The following is a 20,820-nucleotide window of genomic DNA, read 5'->3' on the forward strand; positions in this document are numbered from 1 at the left end:
TGTTCATTCCTTTGAAACAAGTCCCCAGGTCTGATGTTAAGGAACACCGAGGAAGGATAGGATGCTTTCCAATGAGGATGCTTGGCAGACGTTCCTTCTGGCATTTTTTTCAACAAGGCATTCAGGAAGATGATTGGGGCCAGCAGAAGGGTCTGATCGCTCGCTGCCTTACAGCTGATGTGCAAAACCGCTGGCTTTTGGTAGTGCTGGTGCTTCCAAATGGCCGTTCACTTCACAGGCTCTCGTTATCTAGAGAAACTAGTCCCAGGCTCAAGTCCACCTAACTCAAACTTCTCCTCTAGCATCAAATGACTCTTAACGTCTGTTTTTCCTCCTACCACCTTCCTCCCTCAAAGACACGGGCCTATTCCCTATCATCTGCTGCTGTTTTTAAGGTGAGAAAGTTGCTTTGTGATTGTGGTCAGCTTTCTTCCTGCACTTCTGTCATAGACTGTAAGGGGATACTTTATGAATCTGATGCATCGGTGTCCTGGTTTCGGCTGGGATAGAATCAGTTTTCTTCCCAGTAGCTGGAATGGTGCTGTGGTTTGGGTTTAGGCTGAGAAGAATGCTGATAACACAGCGATGGTGTCGTTGTTGCTGAGCAGTGCTCACACTGGTCAAGGGCTTTTCAGCTTCCCACACTCTGTCAGGCACACAAGAAGCAGGGAGGGGGCACAGCCAGGGTAGTTGATCCAAACTGCCCAAGGGGCTGTTCCGTACCATAGGGCGTCATGCCCAGTATCGACACTGGGGGAGCTGGCTGGGGGCAGCGATCGCTGCTGGGGGACTGGCTGGGCATCGGTCAGCAGGTGGTGAGCAATTACATTGTGCATCACTTGTTTGGTATATTCTTTTACCATTATTATTATTATTTTCCCTTCCTTTTCTGTCCTGTTAAACTGTCTTTATCTCAACCCATGAATTTTACTTTTTTTTCCCCGATTCTCTCCCCCGTCCCACTGCGGGGGGGGTGAGCGAACGGCTGCATGCGGTGTTTAGCTGCCTGCCGGGTTAAACCACAACAATCAGCATGGAAAGGAAAATGAGGGTGGCCAGAGTAGGTCCACCAGGTCACGCATGGATCTGCAGAGAGTGCCCATTTTTGGGAGCTCAGGCTTGCGGTGTGAGAGGCTGTGAGCTTGGAAGCACCTCCTCTATCAGGAGCTCTGCTCGAACCTGAGCCGGGACCTAATTTTGCGTTATCGCATCCAAGCCAAAATCTCTCTCGCCTTACCACAACGGGCAGAGTTTCTCTGGATCCGACAAGCCCTGTTGCTGTGTTTCTCATGTAAGACGATCGCTGGCGGATGTTCCCAGCCATCGGCAGAACAAGGTCTCTTTGTGTCGCGGCCGTCCCCAAGCAGGCACGGCACGTCGATGTGGCTGCCAGCCGCTGCGAAGGAGGTTTTGGGGTGCCGGGGCGATGGCAGGACCCCGCCTGTGGTGGGTATGGCCAGAGATGGCCCCAGTATGACAGCTGTGCTGGCTCGATAGTGCCGTAAAATACAAGCAATAAACTGAAGAGATGTGGGACATACCAAGGGCATAGCCACAGTTGGATGTTATTTAAAGAGGAGCTTTATATCCGCTGACATGTAACAGCCTAGGATGTAGTGATGTTTTTAAAATAAACTTTCCAGCCTGGCGCTATGCAGTTTTTCATGCCTGTAGGGTTTTTCCTTTGCCTGCACGGTCAGTTCTATTGAAAAATATTAAATTCCTGTAAAAGAAGACTCTCCCTTCCTGCTAACGGGACACGTTTCAAGTGGTCTAACCCGTGAGAGTAGACTCCCTCAAAACACGGGTAATGCTGGGTCATTATTCAGATATCTGCTTCATCAGGTGTATCGAGAGCTGTTGGAAATGTGAATGGAACTGTTGCTTGGAAAAGAGGAGGATGTTTCAGTTCATATGGTCACTGCGGACATTGGACAATTGACGTGTGATTTAAGACCATCCTGAGCCTGACCTGGAGGAGAAAGTCAGAGTAACGGGGACGGGGAAGGGTTTGTCGTGCTCAGTGGTGAGTGCTGGCTGATGGTCTTACGGGGCTGGTTTAAACAAAAACCCTCAGCACATCGCTTTTTGCCACCTGGATCTGGGCAGATACATTCAATACTGTGCCCACGTCTTCCTCCGGGGGAGGCTCATCCTTGACATGGTCTCAGTTTTACGTCTGTCTCCTGCACCTAACTAAGCAGACGTATCATTTTCTTAAGCACTGGAAGAACATATTCGCTGTTCTTCCCCCATGAAGAAGAGGCCCTTCATCGCTTCAGCTTATAGGCACTGAATGTGGTTATGCGATCAGCACTGGGTATGCTTTTTCAGGAACACAGTAGAAATGCTCCAGCAAAGTACTCTTTAATATAAAAAATTTATTTCCTGCTTCCTTTGTTATGGTTGGGAGCACATGCTTTTGTTTAATTGGGGGTTCTCGAGCCCGATCCTGCTACTCTGCACCAAAATCACCTCCATACCCAAAATCGACTGTAGGCCAAAAGAAGGACCAGTTTTTTTCTGGTAGTGCCTTGCTAAAGTGTTGGCAGGGTGTCCCGTCGGTGAGTGCCCATCCCAGCGCTGCTGGCCGGCCAAGGTAAGCAGCGCGTATGAGGCAAACAGTGAGGACTGTTCAAGGCGAGCTGGGTTGCTTTCCCTCCTGGGTCACCAAGTAGGTCCGGTGATTTGTTCTTTCCAATAAAATCAAATTGAACAGGGTTAAAAAAAGTTAATCTTCTTTAAAATAGCAAACCTTAGAGATTTGTCTAGTGTTTTTCTGAAGATCCCTTTCTTTGGTGGCTCTTTTGTTTCTTCACTTCTCTTGGCACTTGTGACTGGTGGATTTCCTGTGTTAGTTCATTAAAGGAGTTAAAAAATAGAAGACCAGAGGTCTTGAAAAAGGAGTAAAGAATGAGGGCAGCTTTCTCCTTTCGATAGGGTACGAGCCCACCAGCTGTTCTTGTTGCTTTCCCCAAGAAAGCCTAGGGTTGGGTGTTGAGGAAGATGCCTCCAGCGCCAGGCACGATCAGCAGGGCTCAGACCAGTTGTGAAGTCCTGATTTTGAGATCCCTCCGTTGCTTCCTATCCTAAATACGTTTTATTTATGTTACCTTTAGGCGGGCACCGTATTTCTGTAAGATTGCTTTCAGGTAGCCTTCATTAAGTCATGACACCGAGAGTGATTTTACAACAGCTGCTTAAAACTAAAATTAGGCTTTGGGCTGGTTGTGAAGGGTGGTTCGGGCATTTAAAGCTCTGCACGTCCAAGCTGTTGCTCACGCAGGCGCGAGACGAGCTGGCGCACAGAGGTACCGATGTTGGCCTCCCACCACATCACAAGGAGTCCTGCGCGCTCGTAGCAGAGCAGTAGGACAAACGGTTCACACCGTCGCGAGCCGCCCTCCTGCTTTGCAGGCGATCTTCCGTCCGCTCGCCCTCTCCAGACTCTCTCGCTGCCCTAACTGTCGCGGGCTGTGGAAAGGGGCCGTCGTGTTTTCGCACGCGCTGCGGGGAGGCGGCGGGGGGGTGGGATGGTGCTGGGCTTTGGATTTCTTGTCGCTGTGTTACCTCATTAAAAAAGGGGAGCATATCATTATAAAAGTAGCGCTTTATGATGGGGGTTCAGTTTTGGTTTTTAAGAGGTGATGCAGAGCTCCTTCCGAACACTATAAACCCATTATAACTAAGATGTGTGTGTGTGTGTGTATATATATATTAAAAAAATAGAGAGAGATACATATTGAGAGCTTGCTTACACTGCTTACAAGGTGCGATGCGTACCTCACCCAATCTTTTTTGGTGAAGGCGGTGCTCTCGGATTGTCTTGAACTCACGGTCTGCTGTGTCAAGTACCTCTGCGAAGAGCTGCTTGACCGGTCGCGGGGCTTGCCTCGTGCCAGCTCAGCCTCCGAGCAGTGTACAGTGTACACAAGGGGCTTGGTCTTTTGCCAGCCTGCTCGCAAGCCTGCTGCTCTCCTCTGCTTGCTGTATGCTGCTGTTTTCAGAGCTTGCCAGAACCGTAACACTTACCTGCCGCCGCAGGGAAAACAGGTAATTCATCCTTTAAGGAGCAATGTGTCCTACTCTGCTATTTCTTATGACAATCTCTGTTGGCCAAAAGATGCTGTAGAAGGAACTGCTGCTTGTTTGGTGTGCCTCTGCCCCCGGGCCAGAGCCCTGGCAGTTCCATAGGTATTTAGAATAATTAAGCTGAAGGGTGTCTGTCTCCCTTCACAGAAAGGTGCTGGATATCATCTGGATTTGTTCTGGGTGGCCATTCTGATGATCATATGCTCCTTTATGGGTCTGCCCTGGTATGTCGCTGCTACCGTGATCTCCATCGCTCATATTGACAGCTTGAAGATGGAGACGGAAACTTCGGCCCCTGGAGAACAGCCCAAGTTTTTGGGAGTGAGGTATGTCAAAGCAGAAAGGCCTTAATTGCCTTGTTTGCCTGCAAAGATCAGTTTGTACTATAAATGGTCTTGCTTCGAGCAGGACACGTGCAGAGGTTCGGGGGGAATAGCTCTTAGATTTGCTGTAAATCTTCAGATGGGCTGTGCTTCCTTACAGCTTTTTTTGTCCGCAGAGCATATACCCAGTTAGAAGTTTATCTGGCGTAGCCCTTTTGCAAATACTCTTTCTTGAAAAGGAAGAAAGCTGTTGTACTACGTGCGTGCCTGTACACGAGGGAGAGCCTCGGCAAACCTGTGGGAGCAAAGGGAGGAAAGGAAGGCAACTTCGCACCGGAGCTTCGACCGTTTCTTGGTCTGCTTTGGGCACGCACGTTGAAGTCACCCCAAAATACACCGATTTTTACAGAGCGAGCTCTGGTGCCCGTGGTGCCCTTTTCACTGCCAAGTTGTTGTGAAGAATTTCGTGCTGCATCCTTTGTATTTCCAAACCCGGCTGTGGGATTTAGCAGCACAGGTCTCTGGCAATTCCTTGGACAAATCCCCGTGTAACTCCTCAAAAGTTTATTCGGCCAGATCAGACATAGTTTTCCAGTGTTTGAGAAAGGAGATAAATTTACTGCAGGTTTCTTCATCCACGGAAATTAGACAGGCATTCATTAGCAAACAATGGTAAAAAACGTAAACCTGTCATGCCTGGAGCAATCAGCTCTACTTAATCAAGCAATTTTTTCTGTATTTGGTTGCCTTAATTAAGTACTTTCAATAGGAGCACTTCTGGAAATCAGGCCACTTGTTCAGGCGACTAAATAGAAATTTAATGGCCTAACTTTCAGTACTCTAAAGTCCTACTGGCGAAAGTATTTTTGGATGTAGGGAGCGGCTGCGGGTGCCGCTGACGGCACATGTTCGGCACCCCACGAAGGCCTGGACCGTTTATCCAACTGCTGGAGTACTATGACCAGGACTCAAAATATGCTACTAACCTAAGAGTGGCGAGCTAATGATTTATTACCTATTTGCACGCTATAAATAGTGCCACGCAGAGAATTTGGATTGCTAGTTAACGGTTTCTCATGTTTAACATGTAAACCCACTTCTCCTTACTCAGTAGCAGTACTCTGTTGATCCACAAACAGCGGAGCTGAGGCGGCATACGAAAACTGATGCGGTGTTTGAAAAAAGAGGTGTGTGAGGCTCGCTCAGGCTCAAGATACCTGCCTGATGCTGCTGGCTTGTGATGGCCACTCTGCTTTGGAAATGTGGCTGCAAAAATGAGTTGTCAGGCTTTATGTTGGCTTTGAGTACGCTGAGGGGGAACAAAACCAGAGGGCAAGCTGAAGCCATCCTGCTCACCCAGCGATTCTGTTTCAGGGAGCAGAGAGTCACTGGAGTCATCGTTTTCATTCTGACCGGTGTGTCTGTCTTCATGGCTCCCATCCTAAAGGTAAGGACATCGCCTTTTCTGCTTCCTTCTGCTCACACAGCCAAAGCAGGGCCACGGCAACTGTCAGGCTATTTTTGTGCTACTAAAAAACCTCAGCATTGAAGTGTGGAAAAGGAGATTAGTGAGAGTTATTGATGCGGTTTTACGGTTTTCTGGAAGCTTACATACAAACCTTTTGGAAGAAAAAAGAACATCGTTGTGGTGTGCCGGATAGTAACAGTGACAAAGTTCAGGGCTGGTGGTCTTGGGGGCTGTGATTTTTTTAGTTTTAAATTTTTCTTCCGTGTTTGCATAGAGTTAAGTTTCCTTTTATTTTGCACTCTTATACTTCTGCTGTGCCTGTGTTTTATGGAAAATATATTGCGGATAAAGCTTGCGAGCCTACTGGTGGTGTGATGGTTGGCAATGCTACAGCAGAGTTGCTGTGTGGAAGACACAGGTTAATAGGTGGATATGTCGTTTTAAAAGTACATTTGCGTTTATTTGGGCGTGCGCACGTCTTAACACATATACCTGAAGAAAATCTTCATTTGGTGCTTACTCATAGGCTGTGTGCATGGCCCGCTGAGAGGAGGTATTTTGAGGAGAGAGAATATGCAGAAGCGGTGGCAATGAGCGGAGCTCGCAGCTGATGGTGTTAGTCCACGGGTACAGTTGTGGCCAAAAATCTTTGGGACCGTTGCCACTGCTGTAGCGGAGCCGTACCCTGCCCGCTGCAGCTGCCAAGGCACGCACCTCAGCAGCGCGAGGCTCCTGCAGCTTGCCTGGCTTTTTTAAAACAAGCCAGCACAACAATCAAATTTTCACTCTTTTAGGCTGGAGCCTTCTAAAATAGCACATCCCTTATCGCTCAGAAGCGATGCCCGGCTCAGCAGTATGGAAAAACGTGTTTCTGGAGGAAGCAGCGCAATTAAACGTGATTTCTTAATCTCCTGAATTTTTTTTTCTTGTGAGTTTAGCCAAGGCTCTGGACAGATGTGCTGCTGATGTACCACTCAGTCTAGGTAGGTAGCTGTTTTCCAAGGCCTGGGATTTGCTGGCAGGTAGCCACAGAGAAACACATCCTTCGTGGATCATCAGATCGTAGAACAAAACTGGAAAACCTGCTTATCCGTGTCTTGTGGAGGACACTGCCTGTGCAAGAGATGTCAGCTGTAGAAGTCCATCTCCAGGGATCCGTAGACCGATGGTATGAGCAGATGTCAAAACAGTAACATACGTACTGAAACAGCGGCACCAGGCATCCTAACTCCGTGACGGAGCAGACGGGTGTCTGGAGAAGCGTTTCTGGAGGGGGCAAAAGAGGTTTTGGTCCGGAGGAGGCTGGAAGCTGCAGGGGCTGTGAGGCACGGTTAGATGTGAGCCTGAAGGGGAGGAGGCAGGCAGAGAGCAATGATGTTGCCTGTGTATAAAGTGGAGAAAGCGGCTTTACGAAGTCAGCGTGTTCCTATTCTTGATTTCTAAGGTTGTTTTCACAACTAGCAGATTTTTGTGTCCTGGTAGCAGTTTCCTCCTCTGCACAAACAGGCATTTCCATGCCCTTAATTTAATGCCTGATTGTAATAATTCTGTTTGTTAGTTCATGTGACCTTTCCCTGCAAGATCTCTCTTCCTCTATTCCACTGGGGTCTATTATTTCCCCTGTTATTGCTTCATTCATTAATTATTTGCCTGTGCTTCCCCTAAGAAGGCGTATGGGGAAGGTCCTCGCGGGAGGACGCCTGAGGATAAATCGGCACGCTCCTCGCCCACGTGCCAGCGAGAAGTACCTGGCAGCGTTTCAGGACCTTTAACAAACTCCAGTGGCAGGGTCTCCTGCTCGAGAGAACTGCTTTGCTAAATGCCTTGCAGAACGTTTAAGTCTTCTCATGCCAGCGGCAAATTGAACGCTAACGATCCCAAATTCAATAAAACAGGCAATCCACAGAATAATCTCATCTTTGTTTTTTTGTGGGCTTTGCGGTGTTTGTGCTGGTTTTGAACGTCACTGATGTTTCTGCTCGGTTATGGCAGATCTCCGCAGAAACATCCTCGGCCCTGCTAGGAGAATGACAGGCACTTTCCTATAAATACATTTTTAATTCTGTTGGCTAGCAGCAGGTTTGCTCGGAGTGCCTAAGCCAGCAACCCCATAGTTAGCGAGTACTTTGCCAAAAGAAAGTCTTCCAAAATGAAAGCACCGCTTGCTACTCTGCAGGATAATGTACTGAAGTTTCACCTAGGGACGATTTACGGGATTAATTATCGTGGAATGGTGAAATAATATTTGGACATTTTTCTTTTTTAAAAGAGAAAGAAATAGAAGGAGAGGGAAAGAGAGCAATGTAAATGAAATAGAAAGCTCGACTCTGAAAGCCTCCTACCCAACTTGCTGGAGGAGATACTATCTTGTCTCGTCTAATCCCTCAGATCCAGTGAGGGCTTTGAAACCCTTGGACACCCACAGCTATGAAACCACACGCTGGCTCCCCGTCCCTCCCCGCGACGACGCACGGTGATGGCAGAACCCAGGCTGCGGAAAAAACATTTGGCTTTTAATGTGAAATATCACCGCAGCTCACTCAAGGAAGCAAATAAATCCAACAGAAGGATGAATTGGCAATCCAGAAGCTCGCAGGAGGTGATTAGGAACGAGACTCAGGGGAGGGATGGGAAAAACGTAGGCAGGGAAGCTTTGGCCTCGGATGGCACGTGGCCTGGTGACTTTGGGGCTCACGTGCCCCAGGTGAAGTGCATGCGTTTGGGATCAAGGCCTCCGGGGATATGTGCACGGCACTATGTTTCTGACCCAGTAAGCGATGAATAACGTGGCGGGGAATAGGATAAAACACTGAGTAACTGCCGTGTTATTTGCCACTTTAACGAGTTAGGGGCACAGGTTGGAAGAGGAAGGTTCTGCAGCAGCAGTGCTGGCCCAGGTTGCGCGGGAGCCTTGGCTGTGCTGCGGCTGCCGTTCAGTGGCAGCCGCCCGTCACTGCACGAAGGCTTTCCTTCGGCCGCGGCGGCAGAGCTCTTTCCGTCCTTCTTGGGTTCAAATAAATCGCACAAAGGCCGTCATTCAGCTCCTGCGCGTGGTTTGTGCCCGCGCGTTCCCGTTCGCGTCACGCCACGCTGGCTGCGCGCGGTTTCGTTGCGGGGCCGAGGAGCGCTTCCCCTCTCGGCAGCCGCGCGGTGGCTTTTGCCGTCGAGGAAAGCTTTGTGCTTCGGGTCGGAGGGACAGACGCTCGTTCTGGGGAGCGCGTGTGGCGTTACCCCGCGCCTTCCTCGCATCCGAAGGGAGATGTCCCTGACGGCAGGACCAGCGGCGGAGGAATGGGCAGCGCGTAGCACTTGAGGGAGCAGAAATGGATGTTTGAAAGGACGGTTCCTGGCAGTGAAGAAAGTAACTCCCAGTCCTGTTTTGGTGAATAGTTACGGATTAAAGTGAGTGAAAGATGGAGCGGTCAGAGGTTTGCTTGGCACGACTGTCATCGCTGAGGTGGGACTCGAGAAGAGCCTTTCTGGATGGATTTCCATGGCTTACTGAGGCACACATACCACAGGGACATGCTGCCTTTTCTTCTTCTCTACCTTCTGCTTCTAGTCTCACCAGAAACCAAGAGATGAAAAGCAGTTTGAAGCTTACTGGAACGCATTTACCCCGCCGCCTCTTTAATCTGCTGACCGACTGGCACTGGCTGACTTGGTTCCCTTTGGTTCTCGGAGAGACATCCAAGCCCCGGTGCAGTGGCAGAGCCCAGGGCTCGCCCGGCCCCTGCCCTGCTCCTCAGCCCTCCAGTGAACGCACAAACGTTCTTGCGTCCCTCAAAACACAGCAGAGGGATCGCTCGCTTTGTTACTCTGCGTCGTCCGCTCGTAGGTGCGATTTGAGTTAATCACAGGCTAGGAATTACGTGTCCCCCGCGTGTGACCGGTGCATTGTGTACGGGGAGGTTGTTCACTCGCTTTCTCCTGCTCTTCCCCCCGCAGTTCATTCCCATGCCTGTGCTCTACGGCGTCTTCCTCTACATGGGTGTCGCTTCCCTCAACGGCGTGCAGGTGAGTCCCTCCAAGGGCCGGGAGCGGACGCCCCGCTGGGCCCTCTCCGGAAGATGGCAATCGTTAACCAGTGCGGGGTTTCTTTCCCAACCCTCCGGCCTTTCCCTTCTCCTTCACCGCCTCCTTTTCCTCCCCGAGAAACCCGGGGAGGGTAGCAGCGGCTTGCAAACGTCGCCGCAGGCCGGCCGTCCTGAGGTCGCGACCAAAGGGGAGCGGGAGGGCAGCCGAGCGGGGGCCCCGTGAGCGACGGGGGGTGCTTTGCGGAGACCGGGGGTCCGTCCTCCCCCCGCCCAGCTCGGCGACGCTGAGGGCAGCGTACGCTTGCAGAGGCCCCGGCCTCGCTGCCGGGGCGGCGCGGGTCCTCTGCCGGGGCGTCTGCCGCAGGCTGAAGGAAAACAAGGGAAGATGATTTATGGCGGCGGGGTTATTTTGCAATGTTAACGAGCGGGAACATTGCTGTTTGCCGGGGAGGGGAAGCCAAGCCCCTTTCTTTGTCGTTGAGGAAATATTACGTAAGGAGCCTTTCTCCCAGCGCAGCGTCCGTAGTTGGCCCTAGGAAGCTGGAAGTGGTTTTGTTGCTTTCTGGCACCCTATTAATTGTGGCCTTTCTTTTTAGCACTTGGTTGTGCTCTAACGGGAAAAGACTGCCTGTTCTGTGAGCACCATGAGAATTTCCTCGGGTATTCTTTAAAACGGCCCCAGCTTTCATTCACTGGTGTGAGATCAGCCTGGTCTCAGCAGCGGGCAGCGAGCCCGCCTTCGGGCAGGGGACAACAAGGGGATTGTAGTGTTTGCCCTGGGGTTGGTCCTCCTGGAGAGGATTTCCCCTGCTTCCCGGCCCAGGTGGTCAGGGGACTGGGCAGCTTGTTTTCCCCAATCAAGGATGTTTTTCACTCGATGAGAAATCCCAATTTTGGTTTAACTCCAAGTCCATCCGGTCCAGCACGAGGCAAGGGACCTTGCCAGAAAAGCTGCCCGTCTTCCTCACTCTTCGGTTAGGTGCCTTTCTGTTCTCTGGTAACGTGATGTCTGCCCTCACCTCTGTTGACCTCTGCTCCCAATTTATTTGGAAAAAAGAGCCTTGTTTTTAAATGCTGAATGTCTTCCCTTGGCAGGAGCGGGGCGGGGGGGGTGGCAGAAGTGACCCAGAGTTTGATGCTGACCGTAGTTAGAGCATTCGTCTTGTTTTCTCTGTTTTGTGGGTAACGAAGTGCTCCCTTTGAGAGAAAATCCGTGGTGTCCACAGCCGCAGCGGGTCAGGCCCGTTCTTTTGAAGCCAGCGGAGCAATTTCCACCGACACCTTCGTTCCTGGGTTTCCACACTGATCACCAGAGCACGTGGAGTCCTGCTCCTTAAAATAAAGGCACCTCAGGGCCTTGCCTTGAGAGATGCTTCTCTCCCGTGTGTCTGTTCAGTTGCCAAACGCAGTGTAGACCTAGGACCTTCGCTTGAGGCAACTGCGTTAACGTGTTTGGCCCGCCCCGCGTTGAGCACAAGTCAGGACAGAGGAGGTGTGCTGGGTTTTCTGCTGGGTTTCTTTTATGGAAGGAAGGCAAGTTGATTCAAGGTCACACTTCATAGTGGAATAATGCTTTTATATCTCTTTTGTGTGTATCCTAGGTTTCATTTAAATGTCCCCTTTCTTTTCTTTTCCAGTTCATGGATCGTCTGAAGCTGCTCTTAATGCCTCTAAAACACCAGCCTGACTTTATCTACCTGCGCCACGTCCCGCTGCGCAGGGTCCATCTGTTCACCTTCCTGCAGGTGGTGTGCCTGGCCCTCCTCTGGATCCTCAAGTCGACCGTGGCTGCTATCATATTCCCTGTCATGGTCGGTGACGTTCTCCTTCGCATCCCTCCCTTGCGCAGCCCGCGCCTTCCACGCGCGGTCCTACCCTCCCATAAACAGGCAAATCCAGCCTCTCCCTGTCACATCCCCAGCTCGGGGCTCTGCCTCCATTCGGGGCGCTGATGTAAGACTGCACAGGGTCAGGGTTGCCGTGGCTGCCTTTACATAAATCCTCTGGAGGAAAATGAGCCTGGAAAGTTAATTTTTTTCCAGAAAGGTGTAGTTAGTTTTGACCGTTCCTGGCTGCCAAGGTTAGGTTTGCCCTGTTTTCTCCTTGAGCTGCGTGAACGAATGAGAGGTGCATAGTTTTCCTTTTTTAGTCCACACTAATTACCATACAGAAAATGTCTCCCTTGCCTTTAAATAGCACAAATTGACAAAACTAAGAATGAAGCTCACTGCTAAGAGGTGTGCCAAATGGAGGGAAGGGATTAGCTAAAGCAAGAGCAAAAAAAAGAATGTCTTTTTTCCTTGAGTAAAAAGACAATAGCGTTGATTCATGTGTTTCACATGGGAGTATAATATGTCAGTTTGTAGGATGCATGTCCTCTTTGTAATAATGCATTATCGGATTCATGTTAAAACTTGTGGATGTTGAGAGATAAAATGTTCATCACACGGAAGCATTTCTTAAACTTGTCACTGTGCAGTCAGTCTGATACAGTATTTCTCCATCAAGGAAGCGGAATAGTGAAACAGCTTGCTGTGCCTTTAGATTATTACTAGAGCTATAGACCAAATAAAAACCAAACAAGTGTTAAGGGGAGTTTATACCTACGCTTTGCCTCAGGCATCGAAACCTGTGACCGTGGATCCTAAATGAGGGAGCAGGGAGTAGGTCCTTCTCCGCCTCCGTGCCTGACGTGGGGCCCGGCTGGAGCAGCTGGGAGGAAGGTGGCCGTGGGGCCAAATGGATCCAGCGTGGATCCGATGGGACCACAGCTGCACGCACAGAGATTCTGCCCGCTCTGGTCTCTGGCTTGGAGATGGGTCAGACTGCTGCAAAGTCAAAGCTTTATGAAACTCCCTTAAGGAATCTGGGCCCAATGTCACCTAGTTTCAGGCTTACGGACAAGTGAAATTTCAGTTGTGGGTGCAGTTACGAGCTGCAGTGCTTATTTAAGGGAGAGAAGGAGGGAAAGCAGAAAACAGAACAAGGACAAGCGTTTGTTCTCTGACGCTGGTGAAATGAGGAGAGAAAAGATGATGCAAGTAAAAAAATCCTCCAAATGTTCTTGCTGGGACACATGCTCATATATAAAGGCGTTAAAAATCAGCAGTTCCCACTGACACGCCGTTCCGTTGCATTTTCACGGCTGTGTTGTACTGCTGTTGAAAGCTGAATCTAAGATCTGGGCACTCTTTGCCCATAATAGAGGGAATCTGAGTGAACCCTAAGTCTGCTGAAGTTTGTCATAGTGGTGCATACTCAGTGGAGGTACAGTCGCAGCTTAGATGTAGCTGGAGCTGATGACAAAACCTCAATTGTTTGCACTCATGAACAAAAAGACTATAAACTTCCAGTTTGTGAAGATCCGGCCAATAGCCAAACCTCTGTTTATTTGAAGGAAAAGCACTTTTAATACAGAAGTAATTCAGAATGGGATTGTCATGGGTGTCTGCATGGCATCTTTCCACCCCCGAGTAATTTCTCGCTTTTGTAATCACATCTTAAGTTACACAAGTCAATGCTTGAGATCCTTTCCTAGAAATTGTTTGTGCCGTTGATCATCGTTGCTCGGAACAAACCTGTCATCTTAAAGGCAGTCTTCAGTTGTCGGAAATGGGTTATATCTTAGTAGCCGAGCTGAGCGTTCAGTCTGTCGGTGTACCCTCTGGCAAAGCGTACATGTGGTCTTGGTAGGCTTTGGTGGTGGTGTGAAACCCGGTGTCGACGTAAACACCTATTTCAGACATGTCCCTTCTTTTTTTCCCAGTGCCTTTGATTGCAGTCTTGCACAGAAAAAGCTTGTCCTCCGGTTTCATGCAGCCACAATCCTAGTAGACTTTGTTCTGCAAACTCCGGGGGCACAGTTTGGCCCTTGTCTAATTGCTAAAGAGCTCTTACATCTGGGGAAGTAGTGAGAAAAAAGTAAAGACAATTACTCAGGCTGCTGCTGTGAACCTGCATACGTAGGCTGAACCCAAAAATAAATGAAAATACTCATTTTTTGTCTCTCTCTTAATTTTGCCTGATGCCCGTCAGTTGGATGTTAAAGAGGACCTTTGTCTCTGCAGGAGCATTAAGTGATTACGTACTTTCTTCTGTATGTTGCTCCTGTTTATTCCGACGTGAAGCAGCCACAGTTCAGACTTGCAAGCTGCTAGAGATGTCCCAGGTGTTCGCCTTGTTCTCTCGATGTTGGTTTACAACCAGAATTGGCGTGTGTGGGATTAAGAAGCCGTACCAAGAGGAACGCGCAGAGTGTTCCCAGTTAAAGGTAAAATGTGACTGAGAAGTCCCTCTCTGCCTTTTCAGATCCTGGCCCTTGTAGCAGTCAGAAAAGCCATGGACTACCTCTTCTCCCAGCATGACTTAAGCTTTCTTGACGACGTCATTCCAGAAAAGGACAAGAAAAAGAAAGAGGACGAGAAGAAGAAGAAGAAGAAGAAGGGCAGTGTGGACAGTGACAATGATGATGTAAGGAGCTTTCTGCTCTTGTCAAATTACTCATTTCTAGCTAGCTAGTCCCGAGGGACGGTCCGTGCCCCTCCCCAGCTCTGGGGCTGGGGATTTCCCAGCCTCTTTTGAAGCCGACCGGCACAGTCTTTTGCTGCTGCAGAGTGTCGGCCCCAAACAAAACTTCTTTTCTACATGGCCTTCCCTTTTCCAGACGTCACCAGCCTGTGGTAGGTGGTACTTGCATTGCCAAGAATGAAATCACACTTTCCACAAGAGCACTAGACACCTGCTGAGATGTCATGCCCTTTACTAGAATGCCTTTCATCACCCTGCCTCGCTCATCTTTCCCTCCTCCGCCTTTCTCCCCTGTCATTGTCTTTTACATTTTAGGAGGAGAATGGTTTTCGCCAGCTGCTCTGTTACTTCCGAATATATTCTGGTTTTCTTTTTTGGTATTTTTTTAATTACTCTTTTTAAAGGCACAAAAAGATGTGACTTGTCATATTGCAGGAAAGACTGCTTTCTGTTGATAATACTGATGACCTAAATATTTTCAAAGCATCCGTGCCCTTCTGCAGTATACTCTTTGGTCCTATCTCAGGTTGCAGCATGCCCTAAAATAGCGAAACGTAGCTGCTTACGTCATTACTAAGCGCGGTGACCTGACTAGACCAGATCCACGTGCCTTAGACTGTCTTATTTTTTACTGTATGTATAATGAGAAGAAATGTAGTCCTCGTGCCTTTAAACATTCTCCTACTCAGGTCTAGCATGAACTCAAATCCTATAAATTTATATTGAAGTGCTAAACACGCTGGTTATATAGCACTTTGTATAGCAAGTGTGCACTGCCTGTGGAGAGCTGGCTGCCTCGGTCAGCATTGCCTTTTGCAATGTGAAAAGGGAGCCAGGCTTGAACGATTTTAGGCTACGTGGAGAGTACTAAGCCCAGTGTCACTACTTCTGCTCAGGTAGCCGTCCAGGGTTCATGAAGAAGGGCTTTTCCTTCTTCATGTGGGCAGATGTAGGCAGAGGTAAGATCACCTGAAGCTGAAAAAAATCCCGTTTTAAGACGGCAGGAGAAACAAATGAGAAGGGGTGGCACTCTGGGAGGAGGCAGGCAGCAGGAGAAGTGAACCGGCCCTTTCTCGAGCACTCCTGCCCAGGTCACTGACCGGCAGCCCCCACGTTTTGAACTGCAGGCTGGTGCGGTACGGCCGAGCGGCAGCGGCAGCAGTTGCTGGTCTGCTTGCTCCCCAGCCTCCGTAGGTGATGTGAAGTGGGTAACGGTGACCTCCCCAAGAAGCAGCTGCTGGGTCAGCGTGTCTGCCGGGAAAGCTCCTTGCAGCAAAGCCTGAAGGTGGCACCACGGCCACCAAACCGGAGTGTCATGGGTGCTGTGGGGTTGGTGTGCCTCACGGTGTGTTCGGAGGGTTTCTGCTGGGTATCGTCTGCATCCTTTCTGCACTGAGCAGATGGACCAAATCAGCCCTCCTTGTGGGTTGGATAATACATCTGGTGTCTTCAAGAGGAAGATGGCAGCTCCAGGAGTTCCCCCAGACCATCCCGATGCCTGATCTTGCTCAAGGTCGGGAGGACAGCAAAGGTAACCTCAGTCCTGGTGGAGGACAAGCTAGAACCTGAGTCCTTTATGTGAGAGCTATAAACACCTCTGCAGATCTGTGTTAGAGGCAACGAAGTCAGGCTATTCCAATAAGAAAATACGCCAAGGCCTTTCTATAAAGAATATGTGCTGTCTAAAGTAGAGCGTGTACACTGCAAGAGACACACTAGGAATTTCTTAGGTGAGGGTGCAGCATTGTAGGAGGTAGCCTGGATCCACGCCTTGCTAAATCAAGCTGAATCCCAGCTGGGAAGGCTGGCTCTTATTTCAGACAGCAAGCTCCCCTTTCCCGTCATTCCTCCAGTTCCTGGGAGGCCGAGGGTTTCCTTCGGCAGATCACTTTGTGCAAACCGCAACGAGAGAAAGCGCCCTACTGTACATAGCGAATAGTCAGCAAAGGCTCGACTCCATCCCTTCCTCTTGACTAATTTGAATCCAGCAGCATCATATCCTGAGCCAGGGCTCCCAAATCTCCGGTATGTTTTAAGCTACTTCCTCTCTTCTTAGGCTTTTCATGAATTTCAGGTACAGTAATTGACCTAATGGGTAAGAGGATGTATGCAAAATGTTGGTTCTTAACTCTTCTTCGGTTTTTTTCAGCACTTGCTTTTACCAGCTTCCTGAACGTGAAGCGCTTGGCATTATTGGTTTGATTTTTTTCACCCTTTCATTCCAGAAATATGCTCCCACAAAGTTAGTTCAGTGGGATTTGGCGGGCAATACGCCGATCAGAGTTCAGCAAAGAGAATTGCTGGGCGTTGCTAATGCAAGCGGCGTTAGATGAGCGAGTACAGCAAAACCTGGCCTTAGTGGAGACTGCTCTCAGCACGAGTTAGGACTCACCTAAAGTTCTCACTGGGGCTTTGCTAGCCATCAGGGGCAGCGAAAAAGGAGCTGCAAAGAAAGATTTTCAGTAATCTCACCATTTTTCCCTCCAGCTTGTCTTTACAAAGTATGAATTAGTGCAACTAATTGCTGCATTTGCCTAATGAAAACTCAAGCGCCTTGGTTTTCTCTCCGATTTTATGTCAACAAATGCATGATCCAAGAAAGGCCAGACAATTTTTTGTAAAAAATTTTGGGTAGTATATTTAGTTTCAGAGTCAGAAGTGCTGTGTAATGGTGTCTTCTCCCCTTCAGGGCGTTTTTGCGAACGGCAGCTACTTTCTCTGTCTCGCTGTTCATTTTAGACGGTGAAGTTCAAAGTAGAGCCTGGGCGTCAGCCTTGCCGTTCCACAGACCTCTTCCGTTTATTTATTAGCACTGAGATGGTGATATGTTGGAGGGGTTACCCAGCTCTTACGCTCTGCTTACAGCACGGCCCCAAACGGACGGGGATTTTGCGATGGCTTCATCGCCTCAGTGCTTTTCTGCGGAATCATCTTTATTTGAGCTACGCTTAGCCCTCAGCCTTGTAAAAATACTCCTGAGGAAACATTTTGCTATTGGAGTATGAAATAATTGCACTGGACGTCAGTTATATTAAAAAATAATTTAAAAAAAATATAATCCAGGGAGAGCGATCCTCTGGCCTCTGTGATGTTTTCCTGCCCTGACTTGAGGGTCTCCCTCCCTCCCTCCCCCCCCCCCAGCGCCGTGCTCGGTGCTGTGCCTGGGTCTCTCCGGGAGCAAAGGTGTGTTGACGCTGCTGGCAGATACCACCTTACTTCCTTTGCCAAGTTATGCAATATCAGCCTCTCCTTGGTTATTTTAAAAAAGCAAAATCAAGTACCTTCCGCTAAGCGTAAGCAGGTGGCTGGATTGCTGAAGCCAGTGGGGTATAAACCAAGCCCAAAGGCCGGGGACCCCGTGTGCGGCTTCTCCCTGCACTTGTGCCTCTCCTTGACCGCTTTGCTGTTTCTCCTCTCTGGCCGGGAGTACTGAGTTCTGACAAGGGCTCTGATTTCATGAGCTATTTCACTGTAAATAGAGGTGTAATTGAGACTGGGTTCGACTCGACTTAAGTAAAAGGGGGAGTTGAGACAGCCCAGCTTAAGGGACCTCTGCCATATCGTGTCTGGCCCTCGTCCTCGTAGAGCAATTGGGAAGCAAAAAGGGGTTTTACAGAAGCCACAGCAGGATGAACATTTTGAGGAGCTTTCACAGAAGCCGGTGCCCTGCTATTTCTGCCTAGGAACGCATTTTCCATCTGTACTTCTGCAGCCGACTCCAGGCTGAATTGGATGGTGTCTTACAAGCTGGCGGCAAAGGAGCTGGTGCGGTGGGGAAGGGGGAAGGTAACAATCGCACAAGATGATTCTTTCAATCCGTTTTACTTCGGCAGTGTGAAGGAAGAGGGAGAGTGGGGTGCGGTGGGGAACCCGTGGAAACCAGCAGGCAACGAAGCTGGACGATGCTTTTTTATTCTTTCTTCTTTTCCTCATTCCTACAGAAACTATACGAAGGATAATTTTAATTTGTGGGAGACGATAAGGGAGTGAGCAGTGAAAATATTCTAAGACCTTTTACACGTTTCTTTCACAGTCTGACTGCCCCTACTCAGAAAAAGTCCCAAGTATTAAAATACCAATGGACATCATGGAGCAGGAACCTTTCCTAAGTGATAGCAAACCTGCCGACAGTGAGTAGAACTAACCTCTTGCATGCCTGCTTGACTCTGACTTGCAGTACAAAAATATATATATATATTTAGTGTGATTTAAAAAAAAAAACAAAACAAAACCTTTCCTATTACTTGAGAAGTCCTTTTTCTTGTTTGTTGTTTTTTTTTTTTTTCCTTCTTCTCTTTTTAAATTTCCAGGCCTCTGATTTATGACAGATTTTGGTTTTGTGAGCTTTTTCCTTTGCTCGTTACAAAATTGATGTTGTTCCTTCTGGTGCCTCCAGCTTAAGCGCTTTTATCCAGCTACTAACAGGTCTCTTGGCCACTCACTCTTTCCTCCTCTCTTTTCTGACCTTTCCCGTTTTGTGTTAACCCTGCTGATGGTTTGATTTTTTTTTCCCCCCCCTGAGCCTGGTGTTCTGGATTTGCAGCATGTCTAAACTGCATCGCTGTCCCGTTACTGTTTGTTTCCTTAGGTGCCAAGCAGTTGCAAAAATCAGCGCTTAAAAGAGTAATTAAGTGTGTCATTGATCCGCATTGCGCATTAAACTGACAAGGCTTGATCAGTAGACCATTAACGTATTTCCCTTCTTAGGTGATTTGCTTTTGTGCTATTCTGTTTCTTTTTAATTTCTTACATTAATACCCGTAATTGATTATGATGGTCTTCATTTTCAGTCATTTTCACTTTTCCTATTATAGTCTTTTAAGTGAGGAATTGGGAATAACAGCTGACCTTGGCTTTTCTGCCTTTGCGCTGACTTTTTAAAATACGATGAGCAGTGGGTGCCATCTGGAGATCAAGATGCTGTTTTGTCCTGAGACGGGAGGGGAGAAATCCGCATGAGAGTCGTAAATCAGTACTGCTGCAAGGCTGGTGGTTTCTAGGAGTAGGACCTAAAACCACAGATCTTTAGATCCTTAAACGATCCTTTGAGTTTAAGAGCTGGTACCCAAGTCCCTTGCCTTTCGGCGGCATTTAGGTAGCTTAGGCAACCCGAAGCGTTGCTCTGTGGTTTTTAGGCACAGGAACACTTAGAGATTGGCATCAAAGGCACAGCAATCTTAGAGATTGGCATTAGAAAACAAAGCCAAAGAGAAAGAGACGGTTCCCTGACTGTTTAGGTACTCTCAGTGTTTTGCTGATAAGGAAAAGAAAAGGAGCTAAACCAGCCTCGGAAAACCAAACAGATCCTCCTCACTTTTCTGTGAAAATGCCCTGATGTGCTACAAACAAATTGCATCCTCAGTGTTGTTACACAGGATTTTATGATCAGATGCACTGTTTTCAACGTCTTTATGGCTGAAATAGTTAAGGAAAAGTTAATTCGGCCACACATCTGTTTGTTGGAACGCCCTTTGAGACAACACAGGGTAAATCACCCATGAGCCGAGCAGGAGCTGGTTGGTGTATTTGTACATTTTTATAATCCAGCAATTGATTTGCTGTTTTTTAATTAGAAACAATGCAAAAAAAAAAAAAATCAGGCCCTTGGACTAGAAAAAGTAGCTGGAATCCGACAACACTGCGGTGTTGTCCTTGAATATAACTGTGCTCTGCGATTCAAAGTATATTACTTATAATACTACTAGGATTAGCTTTCCTTCAGCAATAGCAAGAACAGGATTGTTATAAACAGAGCGCGCACTTCCCCACGCGGGGTCAGGAGAGGAAAGCCGTTACAGGCAACGAGCCACCCATTTTCTCGCAAGGAGTTTGGGTGCGACAGTGAGGAGCACAGGGTAACTGAAGAGGTGTAGATAAAAGGTAAGTGTCAAGACCTAAAGATGGTGAAAGTCTTGGGAAATGAGTCTTCTGGTTGTGTTGGCAGTTCAAGGGGTTTTTATCTTGGAGGAGAGAGAGAGAAATTGGGTATTTTTATTTACAAGCTGTGAAATGCATCTGGCAGGCAGGCAGCAGTAAAAAAGCATTGCCAAATAGATGAGAGGATACTGGAGAAACTGAGGCTGGGCTTGAGAAGCCATCAGTGCTGCAGGCAGTGACAAACAAGGCTCTCTTCCCTCCCTGCCAGGAGAAAAATCACCAACATTCCTTGAACGCCATACGTCGTGCTGATACGATTCCTTTCCTTCAGTCGCACACCATGCCAAGGTAAGCACCCAAAACCACACTTTAGCGATTCCTCAGAAGCACCTCAGCTACCCCTCAGTGTACCGAAAATCAACACGGCAAAGCTTCTGTCCCCCTCTAGGAAACTCTAAAAAGCACTTTGAGCAAATTCCCCGCCCAGGGTTGCGGC

The 20,820-nt window shown here is 48.6% G+C and overlaps 1 protein-coding gene across 6 annotated transcripts in view; it reads left to right on the forward strand.

Moving 5' to 3' along the window:
- Positions 1–20,820, forward strand: part of SLC4A4 (solute carrier family 4 member 4) — a 227,753-nt gene that overhangs the window by 204,170 nt on the left and 2,763 nt on the right. For 2 of the 6 annotated variants that reach the window (XM_075501329.1, XM_075501330.1), the window contains exons 19-25: positions 4,240–4,418; positions 5,790–5,862; positions 9,832–9,900; positions 11,558–11,731; positions 14,229–14,390; positions 18,481–18,577; positions 20,593–20,672. In XM_075501329.1, coding sequence (XP_075357444.1) covers positions 4,240–4,418; positions 5,790–5,862; positions 9,832–9,900; positions 11,558–11,731; positions 14,229–14,390; positions 18,481–18,577; positions 20,593–20,636 — 798 coding nt within the window. In that variant the 3' untranslated portion in view covers positions 20,637–20,672. Of the gene's footprint in view, positions 1–4,239; positions 4,419–5,789; positions 5,863–9,831; positions 9,901–11,111; positions 11,233–11,557; positions 11,732–14,228; positions 14,391–18,480; positions 18,578–20,469; positions 20,791–20,820 lie in introns of those variants that run through there. The other 4 variants (XM_075501331.1, XM_075501335.1, XM_075501332.1 and 1 more) reach the window with 4 other exon arrangements.

Source organism: Mycteria americana, chromosome 4, assembly GCF_035582795.1.
Source record: "Mycteria americana isolate JAX WOST 10 ecotype Jacksonville Zoo and Gardens chromosome 4, USCA_MyAme_1.0, whole genome shotgun sequence".
Lineage (NCBI taxonomy): Eukaryota > Metazoa > Chordata > Aves > Ciconiiformes > Ciconiidae > Mycteria > Mycteria americana.